Here is a 15,646-nt window from a genome sequence, read left to right as displayed (position 1 = left end):
GGAGTCTCTTCATGATGACACTGCCCATTCAGTGGGCATGACTGGTCACTGAATGGTTTAATTATTGATGCTGTGGCCTTCTCAGTCGCCAGATCTCAACCCAGTTGAAGACCTATTGGAAGTTACAGACCAATGTTCTGGCACACTCCACCACACTCATCAAAGCTCCAAGTGAGGGAATATCTTTTGTTAGCAGAGTTTTCCATCCTTCAGCGCAGTTCCAGAGGGTTGTAGAATCTATGCCAAAGTGCACTGAAGCTGTTCTGGCAGCTTGTGGTGGCCAAGCATTTTAGACCATTCCAACGACAAAATGTTGATTTGTACACCATTAAGCACCATGGACCATTCCCCAGGGTGGTGGTTCCCAATCCAATCCTCAGGGAGCCATTGCTCTGGAGCATGGAAGAAAACTCTCTGCCTTGAAGGCTGTCTTTGTGGGTTTAAGTTTGTGGTTGATATTTTATTGTTATTACTATTGATTTTTAAATACATTATGCCACATGGAGGGAATAATGCACACTCATACAAAGACACTGAAGGCCAGAAAAAAAGTCATGCATAAATACATTGGGCCTCATTCAATAACTGTTCTTATGAACCTTCTTCTGTAAACCCTCTTACACAGTTTCCATGAACTGATTTTCTTGTTTGGGATTTGTTCTTGAGTAAGAACAGAATCTACACACACTCCAGAGCACAAAGGTGCAACCAGTTCTGCGGTTTAAGAACACGTCATGAATCTGACGTAGACTTTTTCTTAGGACCTGCTTATGAAAAAGCGTGGTGTGAGATATTGGTGAAGGAGGCCCAGTGAGCCTAGTGTATGCTGAAGAAGGTAAAATGTGAAAAGGTCAATGCATAACAGCTTTACACGATTCAAGAGCCCAAAACTGGGCAAATCAGAACACAAATGTTGTATTTATCCCAGAACAAGTCTAGCACTTCTTTGGTGGCAGTATCGTGACCCCAGTTAATCTTTGCACTGTGAGAACCTGACTATCAGCTTGGTGTGACCGAGGGCAGAACGCTGTCTGATTTGAGGTATTTATAGTGCTGAGAGTCAGAACAGGTGCACTTACTGTATCTGATTCCAGAGGTTTTACCACGAGCTCCATAGAAAAGAATATCACTTTCAAGTTTTCTAATAACCCTCCAGTGTTTTAACATCAAATCGTGCTCTTTTAGACGAGCAGTTGTGTTAAAGATTATGTTGATACAGTCCCAGGGGCGTGGCCAAGGGGTGGCCAGGGCTGTCCTAGAGAAGAGCAAGGCAACCCTTCTGGCCACTCCAGTTATGCGAAGTGAGACAGCCAGCCAGCATCAATAAAGCTGTCACCAGTGAAAAGCTGCCCTGCATACCTGGGGTGAACCCTATGATTTATGGCAAACAATCTGCAAAACGTTATGAAAAAACAAAAAGTTATGAAAAATTGCTATTCTTCAAATAACTTAGGGATTCTCATTTTTTTTCTGAAGAATATTTCTAAGAACGCTCTTAAATGTTTTTTTTTACTGCGATAGTCTCACACTTGTCGTAGGCTGTAAGAGCTGACGAGGTCACCACCACCAACATATCAGTGTTACTGCAGTGCTGAGAATGATCCACCACCCAAATAGTACCTGCTCTGTGAGGGTCCATGGGGGTCCTGACCACTGAGGAACAGGGTAAAAGGGTCCTAACAAAGTATCAGAGAAACAGATGGACTACAGTAGAAGCGTAGAAACAAGGACTGGTCAACATTATGGTCATTGACCATATGTTATGCCTGATCGGTGTTTCCTCTGTCAATCTGAAGAACAATTTTACCATTACTATGCAAAGAACTGCATGAAAAGGTTCTATATAGGACTCGTGGCTCTAAACAGAACCATTCTCTTTACTGACCCTTGAAGAACCAAGGGGCGCGGTTACGCGCATTCGCCTCCAGGTCACGCGGATTGCATAAGCGCCCTGCTTTTTAATTAATTGTCGCCCAGAAAAACTGAAGATATTGCGTTATTGTGCGCACCAGTACAGAGGAAAACTATATAAAGCACATTTTACCCGCTAAATGTATGTATGCTATGGAGTCGACGCGGGGGCGCGCACGCACAGCCTGGCGCGACGTCCGTCATCCACTCTGAATCAGAACTAGTTCACTTCGACTGAATTCGGTCAACCGTGTCTCTCGAACGAGCCGATTCACGGTGTCTAACTGATTCACTGATTCACAAATTAAGCCAATTACAATCCTCCTTTCCTTCATGGACAATTAGATTCGATTCAGTGAGTCGACCTTTCATCTTCTTCACCTCAGCCTGGAAATCCCGATTCTACCTCCTGCATTCCAGCGAGTCTCACTGGAAGTCGTCAGCCTAACATTACTATCCTATTCTTCTTGTTGATTTTCTAAGTGAAAATGAATTGACACCCTCTACACAGGACAAACAGGGCCTAAATATGCCCATTTTAGTGCATAATTTCATTCATCTGCTGAATTTAACATTGAAAAAAAACAAATACCAAAAGGTGCCATAACTTTAACACAGGCCACGTTTTGTGTTTTATTTCTTTTCCATTACGTTAAATTCAGCTAAAACGGTGCATTGTGCATTAAACGTTTTCTGGTCACTCTTAAAAAAGTTCTTCGAGGGCTCTTTAGAAAAGCCAGTGGTTCCATACAGAACCATAAGTTAGAACCATTTCGTGCTTAAATGTCTTTTTGCATGGAAAAATGGTTCTTCAGACTTACGGCGAAGATGCTTATGGGTCTATATAGAACCAAAAATGGTTCTACTATTGTTGCAATGTCAAGCTTGACACAGTACAAGAGCCCTTCTTAGCGCTACATGAAGCCATTTTCCAAAAGCTCCAGCAATGCGAAGAGCCATTTCAGCCTGAAATGCTCCTGTATAGAACTCGTGGCTCTAAATGAAACCATTGGCCTGGCTAAAGAACCCTTACAGAACCAGACGCAGACAGTGAGCAGGTTTACGAAAGAGCTGTTTGATCCATGTGAACGTGGTGAATCAAGTGAATGAGTTCGAGCGGCTTATTGAAAAGAATCGATTCAAACGAACGATTCGTTGGCGAGTCGGGCATCGCTCTTCAGAGAGCAGGTGTGCGCGTCTCGGAGCCCGCGGCTGACTTCGGCTCGTTCAGATTTGTGGGTTTTGCAGGAGTTTTGCAGGGGTTTAGCCATGCTGAGGGCGGCCAACACGATCCGCAGGACCTTTTCGACAAGCTCCGTGAGTATTTGGCGCCTGACGTGGCGCTGTCTCTGGTAGCCGGGAATGGAAAAGGCGGAATCTCAGAGCTGAATGAATGAATAGGAGTGAGGCTGAACTTGGCTTCCTTATTCCGTCCGCTCCTGGTTCGGCTTTCCCGTTCCACCTTAAATGGTGCAACCTGAGGCGACCGGATTTTAACTGCTGCACCATTTAAGGTGGAACGGGGGACTTCGAGCAAGAAGCTGGCGAATAGGAAGCCGAGTCCGGTTCGTTACAGTTTGGGGCATTTGGGTTTGAATCCCCGTCAGCAGCAGTGGAGCAGACCGCGCTTCAGTTCGTAGCTTCGTGGCTTCCACGGCGCTGTCGCCGCTCGCCACGTTGCCGGACTCGGGAAGCCTGCAGTCGGATTACTTCCAGTAGACAGCCCCCTCGGCGAGTTGCATCAGCACGGGGCGAAAAGCTCGGGCCGTGTCGGGTTACAGAAGCCTGCCTGCAAGCCTGCGGGTCCAGAGGCGTTCCTAGCTGCTGTGGCAACATCCAACATATCTTCATGTAAATAGTGGCCCTCAGAACGGCGGTGGCCGGAAACGGCGTGCCTGCGGTTGTAACATTTGGCTGTTCTTCCCACAGCGCTGTTATCTCAGCGGAGCGGCTTAGCCGTCTGGTGCTGGGAGGCTGGCTTTATCAGGCGCTCCGCTCCTATCATGGGCGTTATTTCATGGAAACCTGTGGTGCTGATGGTCATGAAACCGCTGGTCTACTCAGCGCGCCTCACTCAGTCCGACAGTCTTCCGTCCTGTATCAACAAAAATAATGCGTGGCCATGAATTAGTAAGGCCTGGGGATGAGTTAATTAGGCTGTGGTCGCAACTTAGTAAGGTGTGGGAATGAGATAACTAGATCGAGGCCACGACTTAGTACGGACCAAGATCCTAATACATAACCATGACTTAGTAAGGTGCGGGAATGAGATAATTAAGCCTTGAACACGGCTTAATAAGACATAATCTCGTTACCATGCCTTACAAAATTGTGGCCACAACTTAATTATCTTGTTCGCACTTACTAAACTGTGGAATTTCAAAATGCTTTTATGTAATCTAATACTACTGTTATTCTGTAATACTACTGTAATACTACTCTATTCAGTATAATACTACTGTTATTCTGTAATACTACTGTAATACTACTCTATTCAATCTAATACTACTGTTATTCTGTAATACTACTGTAATACTACTCTATTCAATCTAATACTACTGTTATTCTGTAATACTACTGTAATACTACTCTATTCAATCTAATACTACTGTTATTCTGTAATACTACTGTAATACTACTGTAATACTACTCTATTCAATCTAATACTACTGTTATTCTGTAATACTACTGTAATACTACTCTATTCAATCTAATACTACTGTTATTCTGTAATACTACTGTAATACTACTCTATTCAATCTAATACTACTGTTATTCTGTAATACTACTGTAATACTACTGTAATACTACTCTATTCAATATAATACTACTGTTATTCTGTAATACTACTGTAATACTACTCTATTCAATCCAATACTACTGTTATTCTGTAATACTACTGTAATACTACTGTAATACTACTCTATTCAATATAATACTACTGTTATTCTGTAATACTACTGTAATACTACTCTATTCAATATAATACTACTGTTATTCTGTAATACTACTGTAATACTACTGTAATACTACTCTATTCAATCTAATACTACTGTTATTCTGTAATACTACTGTAATACTACTCTATTCAATCTAATACTACTGTTATTCTGTAATACTACTGTAATACTACTGTAATACTACTCTATTCAATCTAATACTACTGTTATTCTGTAATACTACTGTAATACTACTCTATTCAATATAATACTACTGTTATTCTGTAATACTACTGTAATACTACTCTATTCAATATAATACTACTGTTATTCTGTAATACTACTGTAATACTAATCTATTCAATATAATACTACTGTTATTCTGTAATACTACTGTAATACTACTCTATTCAATCTAATACTACTGTTATTCTGTAATACTACTGTAATACTACTGTAATACTACTCTATTCAATATAATACTACTGTTATTCTGTAATACTACTGTAATACTACTCTATTCAATATAATACTACTGTTAATCTGTAATACTACTGTAATACTACTGTAATAGTACTCTATTCAATATAATACTACTGTTATTCTGTAATACTACTGTAATACTACTGTAATACTACTCTATTCAATATAATACTACTGTTATTCTGTAATACTACTGTAATACTACTGTAATACTACTCTATTCAATATAATACTACTGTTAATCTGTAATACTACTGTAATACTACTGTAATACTACTCTATTCAATATAATACTACTGTTAATCTGTAATACTACTGTAATACTACTGTAATACTACTCTATTCAATATAATACTACTGTTAATCTGTAGTACTACTGTAATACTACTCTATTCAATCTAATACTACTGTTATTCTATAATACTACTGTAATACTACTGTAATACTACTCTATTCAATCTAATACTACTGTTATTCTGTAATACTACTGTAATACTACTCTATTCAATATAATACTACTGTTATTCTGTAATACTACTGTAATACTACTCTATTCAATCTAATACTACTGTTATTCTGTAATACTACTGTAATACTACTGTTATTCTGTAATACTACTCTAATACTACTATATTCAATATAATACTACCGTTATTCTGTAATACTACTGTAATACTACTGTTATTCTGTAATACTACTCTAATACTACTATATTCAATATAATACTACCGTTATTCTGTAATACTACTGTAATACTACTGTAATACTACTGTAATACTACTCTATTCAATCTAATACTACTGTTATTCTGTAATACTACTGTAATACTACTGTTATTCTGTAATACTACTGTAATACTACTTTTATTCTGTAATACTACTCTATTCAAGCTAATACTACTGTTATTCTGTAATACTACTGTAATACTACTGTTATTCTGTAATACTACTCTAATACTACTATATTCAATATAATACTACCGTTATTCTGTAATACTACTGTAATACTACTGTTATTCTGTAATACTACTCTAATACTACTATATTCAATATAATACTACCGTTATTCTGTAATACTACTGTAATACTACTGTAATACTACTGTAATACTACTCTATTCAATCTAATACTACTGTTATTCTGTAATACTACTGTAATACTACTGTTATTCTGTAATACTACTGTAATACTACTTTTATTCTGTAATACTACTCTATTCAAGCTAATACTACTGTTATTCTATAATACTACTGTAATACTACTCTATTCAATCTAATACTACTGTTATTCTGTAATACTACTGTAATACTACTGTTATTCTGTAATACTACTCTAATACTACTATATTCAATATAATACTACCGTTATTCTGTAATACTACTGTAATACTACTGTTATTCTGTAATACTACTCTAATACTACTATATTCAATATAATACTACCGTTATTCTGTAATACTACTGTAATACTACTGTAATACTACTGTAATACTACTCTATTCAATCTAATACTACTGTTATTCTGTAATACTACTGTAATACTACTGTTATTCTGTAATACTACTGTAATACTACTTTTATTCTGTAATACTACTCTATTCAAGCTAATACTACTGTTATTCTGTAATACTACTGTAATACTACTGTTATTCTGTAATACTACTCTAATACTACTATATTCAATATAATACTACCGTTATTCTGTAATACTACTGTAATACTACTGTTATTCTGTAATACTACTCTAATACTACTATATTCAATATAATACTACCGTTATTCTGTAATACTACTGTAATGCTACTGTAATACTACTGTAATACTACTCTATTCAATCTAATACTACTGTTATTCTGTAATACTACTGTAATACTACTGTTATTCTGTAATACTACTGTAATACTACTTTTATTCTGTAATACTACTCTATTCAAGCTAATACTACTGTTATTCTATAATACTACTGTAATACTACTCTATTCAATCTAATACTACTGTTATTCTGTAATACTACTGTAATACTACTGTTATTCTGTAATACTACTCTAATACTACTATATTCAATATAATACTACCGTTATTCTGTAATACTACTGTAATACTACTGTTATTCTGTAATACTACTCTAATACTACTATATTCAATATAATACTACCGTTATTCTGTAATACTACTGTAATACTACTGTAATACTACTGTAATACTACTCTATTCAATCTAATACTACTGTTATTCTGTAATACTACTGTAATACTACTGTTATTCTGTAATACTACTGTAATACTACTGTTATTCTGTAATACTACTCTATTCAAGCTAATACTACTGTTATTCTATAATACTACTGTAATACTACTCTATTCCATCTAATACTACTGTTATTCTGTAATACTACTGTAATACTACTGTTATTCTGTAATACTACAGTAATACTACTCTATTCCATCTAATACTACTGTTATTCTGTAATACTACTGTAATACTACTGTTATTCTGTAATACTACAGTAATACTACTCTTCCATCTAATACTACTGTTATACTCAATACTGATACTTCTTTCAATTATACACCACTGTTATATTGAATATTCTTACTTCATTCAGTCTGACAACACTCTTCATTCAACTTCATTCAAGGCCGCTGTTATATTCGATATTCATGCTGCTTTCAATCTACCACCACTGCTGCATTCAGTACGCCTCATTTAGTCCAGGAGCACCGCTATGCTCATAAACATCATTCAATCTGACACCAGAGTTATACAGTTCAGTATACTTTATTCAGTCTGACCCCACTGTTACTCAGTATCGCAGACTTTACTACACTTGAATTTGCTTCATATGGCCTGCTAGATTTCATAAAGCTGCAGGTTCATCTAAGCGCGGTTCTTTTTGCCTGCAGGACGGTTCATTCCACTCTTTTCGTATTCGTCCAGCTTTCTGGCATGCTGGGTGAAAGTGATCCAGCCCTATCTCATGTTTCTTCTCACAGGCCTACTACCAAAATAAACTGAAGCTGGCCCTGATTGGCCAGAGCCTCTTTGGTCAGGAAGTGTACACAAACCTCCGGAAGCAAGGCCATAAAGTGGTGGGGGTGTTCACCGTTCCAGATAAGGATGGAAAGGCAGACCCACTTGGTGAGTGACAGGAAGGGGGAGGGGATTCATAAAGGGCAAATGAGGACCCCTGAACTAGAGATGCAAGGTTAATGTTGCCTTCCTGAGGTTAAAGTGCTCTGTGCATACTGTGACCATGGGAATGAGACAAATGTGAGAGTCTGTGTGGGTGTTTGAGGTGAGTGTGAAGGGGGTTGGGGTCAGTGGGGTCAGAGTAAGTCTTTTGACCAGCTGGTCATGTGTAATGACCTCATTGTTTCACAGAAGAGCAGAGGAAAAATCCCGTACCTGCTTGAGTCTTTGATGGCACAAACGCACACATCCTTATTGCTTTAAAGCTGAATGTGTTCTGTATCCTGTGTGGACTTAATTCCACAAAGAGTAGAAAATGTCTGAAGTGACTTAAGCCATTTCGACTTGAAAAATAAAGCATTTCCTATTTGTTGGGCTGCGTGGTATTAACGGAATACCTCTACGATGATTGTATTGCTACATATTGTAATTGTGAGAAACCTTGTGGTGCTTTAAAAAGGCACTGGTGAACCATTAATGTGACAAAGTTAAAGATCACTCTGTATCATTTTGACCCAATTTATTTATCTTTGTTGGACTACATGACTGTATCGATTCGTCAAATCACCCACGCAAGTGAGAAACACTCATCTAGAACTTATGTAATTTGTCTCAATATTTACAGCACACAGGACAAAGCATAGCGATTGGTTTGTGGTTTATTTGCATGCTCAAGTTAGTGGTGATTTCAGCATCTCAAGGGCCAATATCGCAGTAATGAATGACAAATGATACAAATATGATATAAAATGATATAGTAACCGATTTCATGGCTTTTCTTGAGTTGATTCAGCTTGAGGACACAAGAGTTCACACAAGTTCGTCTTACTTGAGTCAAAAATTATTAAAAATTTTAGTTCTGCATCTCAGTTGAGTCAAAAAAAAATGAGCTTGTTTTTTTATACTCAGTTTCCCCACTAGACAGTTCTCCATCACAATTCTGCTAGACATTTTTCCTCTTGGGTATGTACTTATGGATGGCTGTGGCATCCCTGGGGCTCAAACTCACAACCTCCTGCTGGGGTGATGGCTTAATCCAGTGCACCACTCCAGAGCACATGAAGCAACTCAGAGGTGTCTACAAATATTGGAGAAAATATTTGTTGTATTCAATTTAAAGGATGGCATCGTTTCATGTGGTGCAGCTGTCTAATAATTCATCTCAACGTCAGGAGGTTGTGAGTTTGAATCCCAGCAATACCACAGCTGTCCATATCCAGAAGCCCAAGAAGAAACTTGGCCAGATGAGACTGTGTGATAGAAAGAGCGCCAGCTAGTGGATAAATTAAGTTTTAAAAAGCCCACAAGTTCAGCTGTGTTTATCTAACTGAGATGCAGAGCTAGAAACAGCAGCTGGGAGAATTTTTGACTCAACTAAAGAGTTTGAGTTGTGTGAACTCTGGTGTCCTCAAGTTGAGTACACTGAAGAAAAGCCATGTAATCAGTTACTATCATTTTAAGTTGAGCAGACTTCTCATCTTTTACAGTGTAAACAATAATCTTCCCAGACTGGTTTTTATTCTCTGATGCATTTTCACAAATCTGGTTAATAAAATCAGTAAATTTGATAAATAAAAGATTTCCCAAGCCAAAAAAGTAACCATTTCTGCCTTTTAATCTGTTCTTCTCCACCATAGTGTGATTCCTCAGTGCTGCTGTTGCATTTACCATGATATTCAGAGAACATGGTCTAACTAAAATCATAGATGTTTATTTTGTTTGTGTCACAAACTGCTATGTAAGCAAGCAAAACCATATAAATAGTAATATACTTAACACTTGTTTGTTTTTTGGTTACTGTGATGAAACAGATCAGTAACAGCAGTCTGAACAGTGCGTCATGCTTCTTTTACACAGTGATAGAAAACATAGGAGCACACAGAAAGCTGCAGTTCCACATGCTGATGCATTCGACTGTGACCAGAATGCACTTTGCGCACATTGCAGCTAGTCTGGTTGCGTTTTTTAATGAGTGTAAAGGGACCTCATTTTTATGTCTGATTGTTATGATAGGGTTAAACAGGTTGACCAGCTCCCAGTCCCACAAGGCATGGTGATTGTTTTGCAGCCGATTCAAACCCACTGCTGATCCCAGCCCTGCCGATGTCCTCAACTCACCACAGTCACTGGCACCAGCCTGTTATTCTGTTATTAAGGACAGATATGGCTGCGTTATTAAGAGAGTAGGAAAGTCTGCTGAGCTCAAGAAAGGTTTCCATCTTTATATTTATTCTCTGGCGCAGCCTCTGAGCCAGCATGGCAAGAGACTGAAAGACCTGAATGAAGCGATTGTTGTGCAGCATTGTGCGCTGGTGTAGAAGGATGCCTGATACTCATGGATTGTGCTCGGCTGTCTGTGAAGTCTCCACAGGCAGTGTTTCAGATCCTTTCAGATCCCAACTATCCTTTTATTTGTGCGTGGTTTTGAGCATGCATGATTGCAAAACAGCCAGGATTACTGCAGTGAACTGAATAGAAGAGGAACACTTACACCGCTCAGGCATAACATTATGACCCCCTCTTTGTTTCTACGCTCACTGTCCATTTTTTCAGCTCCACTTACTGTATAGCTGCACTTTGTAGTTCTACAGTTACAGACTGTAGTCCATCTGTTTCTCTGATACTTTGTTACCCGCTTTTACCCTGTTCTTCAGTGTTCAGGACCCCCATGGACCCTTACAGAGCAGGTACTATTTGGGTGGTGGATCATTCTCAGCACTGCAGTAACGCTGATGTGGTGGTGGTGTGTTAGTGTGTGTTGTGCTGGATCAGACACAGCAGTGCTGCTGGAGTTTTTAAACACCTCAGTGTCACTGCTGGACTGAGAATAGTCCACCAACCAACAATATCCAGCATCCTGTGACCACTGTTAAAAGACTAGAGGATGACCAACACAAACTGTGCAGCAGCAGATGAGCTATTGTCTCTGACTTTACATCTACAAGGTGGACCGACAAGGTAGGAGTGTTTAATAGAGTGGACAGTGAGTGGACACAGTGTTTAAAAACTCCAGCAGCACTGCCGTGTCTGATCCACTTGTATCAGCGCAACACACACTAACACAGTGTTACTGCAGTACTGAGATTGATTCACTGGCCAAATAGTACCTGCTCTGTGAGGGTCCATGGGGGTCCTGACCACTGAAGAACGGGATAAAAGGGGGTAACAAAGTATCAGAGAAACAGATGGACTACAGTCTGTAACTGTAGAACTACAAAGTGCAGCTATACAGTAAGTGGAGCTGATAAAATTGACAGTGAGTGTAGAAACAAGGAGGTGGTCATAATGTTATGAATGATCGGTGTACATCCTACATCCTAAGTTAAAATTGGTTAAAATTGGTCCTACTTAATACATATATAGATAAACAATGTTGCAGATGTTAATTTGCACAGGTATCCAGCTGTAAGCTCTGTCTGCATACCTGCACATACTGTAATCCAGCCAATGCTACTTTCATAGCCATCTTGATGTAGCAGCAGTCAGACGTCTTGAGAAGTCCAAATGATCCAAAGCTACTAGGTGTTGGAAAAACTGTCGGCTGAAGGGATCAAACCAGTTACCTTCCGGTCACAAGGCTGGCTCCCTAGCCTCCAGCCCACGACTGCCCCAAAGCATATTCATGAACCGAGATGTTAATCAGTTCCAATGGTTTCTTCTACCCTCGTCTTCTTTTTGCTTCTTTGGGCATTCTGCATTGTGTCTTTGGAGTGACCCATTGGGCACCCATTTCCAGGGAGAGTAGACACAGCACTAAATCGTCCACATTTTTATGGACAATTTGTCTAACTGTAGACTGATGAATAAACTCTTTGAGACCACTTTGTAAGCCTTTCCAGCTGTTTTTGTGAGGGATAGTTCACATTAGCAGATGCTTCTTAGACTAGCAAAGTAAAATTGTGGGTTTTATAAGCCGAAGTAACTCTAACCCACTCCTCCAATCTCATTTCACTGACCAAACTCCAGGTTTGCTAACTCATGGCTCCAATAAATACAAACACACACACACACACACACATACGCACATCTTCTAAACTACTACTTCTCCTTCTGGGTCGCGGGGGGAGCTGGAGCCTATCCCAGCAGTCATCGGGCAGAAGGCAGGATACACCTTGGACAGGTTGCCAGTCCCATCGCAGGGCAGACAGACAGACAGACAGATACATTCACTCCAATAAATATATATACATAAAAAAAAAACTAAGGCTTATTATTCAGTAAGTACAGGGACTTCGTTGCGAACTAGTTGAGTTATTTTTAAGTTATAGAAGTGTGTAATAAAACTTTGGACTTGCTGGCAGGACCTGACCATTCAAGGGATTAACTTTTGTTGGGGTCATTAGCCTAGGGGTTCACATATTTTTTCCAACCACACTGTCAATGTTTAAATGTTTAAAGTGTTGAACATGGACAAGAACAGTACATTATTTTTGTGTGTTGTGCAGTTTAAACAGATTTAGTTTGTTCTTTATTGTAACTTAAATTAAGGCCCAACCCTTAATATGTAAATGCAGGCAATTTCTACACATACTTTCAGAGTTCACAAACTTTTTCCTGCCACTGTGTGAAAACTCAGCAGCAAAACAGCCCATTTTGAATTCAGTGTTTTTGTCATGTCACAAAAACCAACACATTGGCCTACAGCCACCAATTCAGCGTATAGTGCTGTAGCTCCAGCCGTTTATACTGATATTATAAGAAGTATTTCTCCTGGTTTTTGGAATGAGGAACATTACAGGACAGACAAGAAAGGACAGTAAGAATGCAAGTTGTTGACGTATCAATCTTAAAGGCAAAATAACAATAATAATAATGTGTGTGTGTGTGTGTGTGTGTGTATATATATATATATATATATATATATATATATATATATATATATACCTATCCTTATTTAATTCTAAATACCCTGAACCTTATTTACTGTTCATAGTATATGTGTCACCGCGACCCTGTTTGGACTAAGCGGGCAATGATGATGATGAGTATATGTGTCTCAGTACAGTATTAGTCCACGAGCCTAATAGTTCTTATTAGTTCTGTATTACTGAAGTGTATTAGCTGGAGTTATTGTGGCATACTATCCGTTACTGAGGCATGCTGTGCTACACAGCTGAAGAGGTAGTCTTGATTTTCCACATCCTCTGTGCCATGCAGTTTGAGCCCATTTTTCATACCATGTGCAGACGCTGGTGAATGGAAGTGGACACTTTTTCTGGTATTTCAGTTTAGTTTTTGGGTTTAGTTTCATTCGTGCTATGAACATTCTCTGGCAGACAGTGGTACTGCATGTCCTTAACTGACCTAATGTACTTTCGTTACCTTGTCCCTCAGCTGTGGCGGCGGAGAAAGACGGCACGCCGGTGTTTAAGTTCCCCCGCTGGCGTGTGAAGGGGAAGCCGATCTCTGAGGTGGTAGATACTTACAAGGCTGTGGGCGCTGAGCTCAACGTCCTGCCGTTCTGCTCCCAGTTTATCCCCATGAATGTGATCGACCACCCCAAACACGGCTCCATCATCTACCACCCATCCCTCCTCCCGAAACACAGAGGAGCCTCTGCCATCAACTGGTGAGAGTCACGTATGACATCTATGACATTAACTTTGCCTAACTCTTTACTCTGTGGTCTCAGTCTTAGGCAGTCCATCCACACGGAGTATGCAGTATCTCTTGCATGCTAGGCTGGTCACCGCTATTGGAGTTTTGTCATTTCCAATTCTCTGCACGTTCGTGGACATGCACTTCCATACACTGGTTTTTATCAGCCCAACAGAACAAAGGTTTTGCAACTGGTTTCCTCCTCTACGCTCCGTAACCAGCGGTGACAGAAGTCCACTTTAAGTTAAAGTGCAAATACTGTCGTAAAAAATACTCTGGTAAAAGATATGGTTTACCTTTTTCACTCACATAAAAGTATAAAAGTACATGCTCCTAAAAGTAAAAGTGTTTCTTATCTAGTAATTTTTTGAAGAACAGTGTGTTCTTTATTGAATGTTAATTAGATGTACGCAACCAAAACACTGAGCATGAATAATGTTTTATGATACACCTGCATACCATGTCAGACCCATGGCACATTCCTTTCTGGCCCATAGAGTATATATATATATATGTGTGTGTATACATACACACACAAACACACACACACACACACACACACACACACACACACATATATATATATATATATATATATATATATATATATAGCTACTGATCAAAACCTTGTATCTCTAAAATGGTAACTTTACAGGAGTAGGAATAAACAGACTTACTTTTAATGTAAGTCAATGGAACCAGTGTTTTCACATCATTTTGGGTCGTTTCTTTTGGTCTGCTCATCGTCATATGGCCCTTTTACTGGTTGAGTTTGACACTGAAATCAAGACAATTGACAGAAAATGCCAAATTTTAATATCAGCCATATGCCAGTAATTGTTGTTTTATAACTAACTAAAGTTCTTTCACCTTCCACCTTCTAGTGTCTCATCTAGTAGGATTTCCTTTTGCTAATAGTTTTGTGCCTAAATAGAAGTTGTGTATTGCTTGACAGAAATACTGCAGTAAAGTACAGATACTAAGTATAGTAACAAAGTAGTAATACTTTATTACTTTCCATGTTTCAGAGTAAGATCTGGATGATGGTAGAGGTGGTTCTCCTGAAGTAGTGTGTTAAACAGTGAAATGCACCCGACGCTGTCTGATAACAGGCTTTTCTCATCCACTTATGACCTGATACAATGCAGCACGGTAGACTTTGCTCTGACGTTGATCCCATTTTATCATGTTCCATTATGCTAATATTAAGATAATGAATAATTACAGGAAATAATTACAGGGCATTGAAAGTCATATTACAGGGATGAAGTGTGCAGATTTGTAATAAGAGCAAAGAGTCACTGCAGTTTCAGCTGCATTCTGCGACTCCTCCGTAGGGTCATATTGTGTAAAATAATCTGTATCTGCTTAATCCTTAGACATCCAATAATCCAACAATTCCTCTACAGTTGTTGTCTTTTTTGCTGTAATATTTAATTGTGATAGCAGAAGTAGTTACGTAGTTAAAGCGTGAATTAAATTCACTTTTAATTTACTTTTAGTATCAACTTTTTTGATGATAAAACAT

General features: G+C 38.7%; 1 protein-coding gene across 1 annotated transcript in view; it reads left to right on the top strand.

The window, feature by feature from the left end:
• Positions 1-3,071: 3,071 nt before the first annotated feature.
• Positions 3,072-15,646, top strand: part of aldh1l2 (aldehyde dehydrogenase 1 family, member L2) — a 31,143-nt gene continuing 18,568 nt past the window's right edge. The window contains exons 1-3 of the mRNA XM_017698900.2: positions 3,072-3,228; positions 8,325-8,469; positions 13,855-14,089. Of these exons, the coding sequence (XP_017554389.1) occupies positions 3,181-3,228; positions 8,325-8,469; positions 13,855-14,089 (428 nt within the window). The 5' untranslated portion in view covers positions 3,072-3,180. The remainder of the gene's footprint in view (positions 3,229-8,324; positions 8,470-13,854; positions 14,090-15,646) is intronic.

This window comes from Pygocentrus nattereri, chromosome 1 (genome assembly GCF_015220715.1).
Source record: "Pygocentrus nattereri isolate fPygNat1 chromosome 1, fPygNat1.pri, whole genome shotgun sequence".
NCBI classification, from domain to species: domain Eukaryota; kingdom Metazoa; phylum Chordata; class Actinopteri; order Characiformes; family Serrasalmidae; genus Pygocentrus; species Pygocentrus nattereri.
The sequence above is the reverse complement of the archived record's forward strand: the minus strand, read 5'-3'. Positions and strand labels throughout refer to the sequence as shown.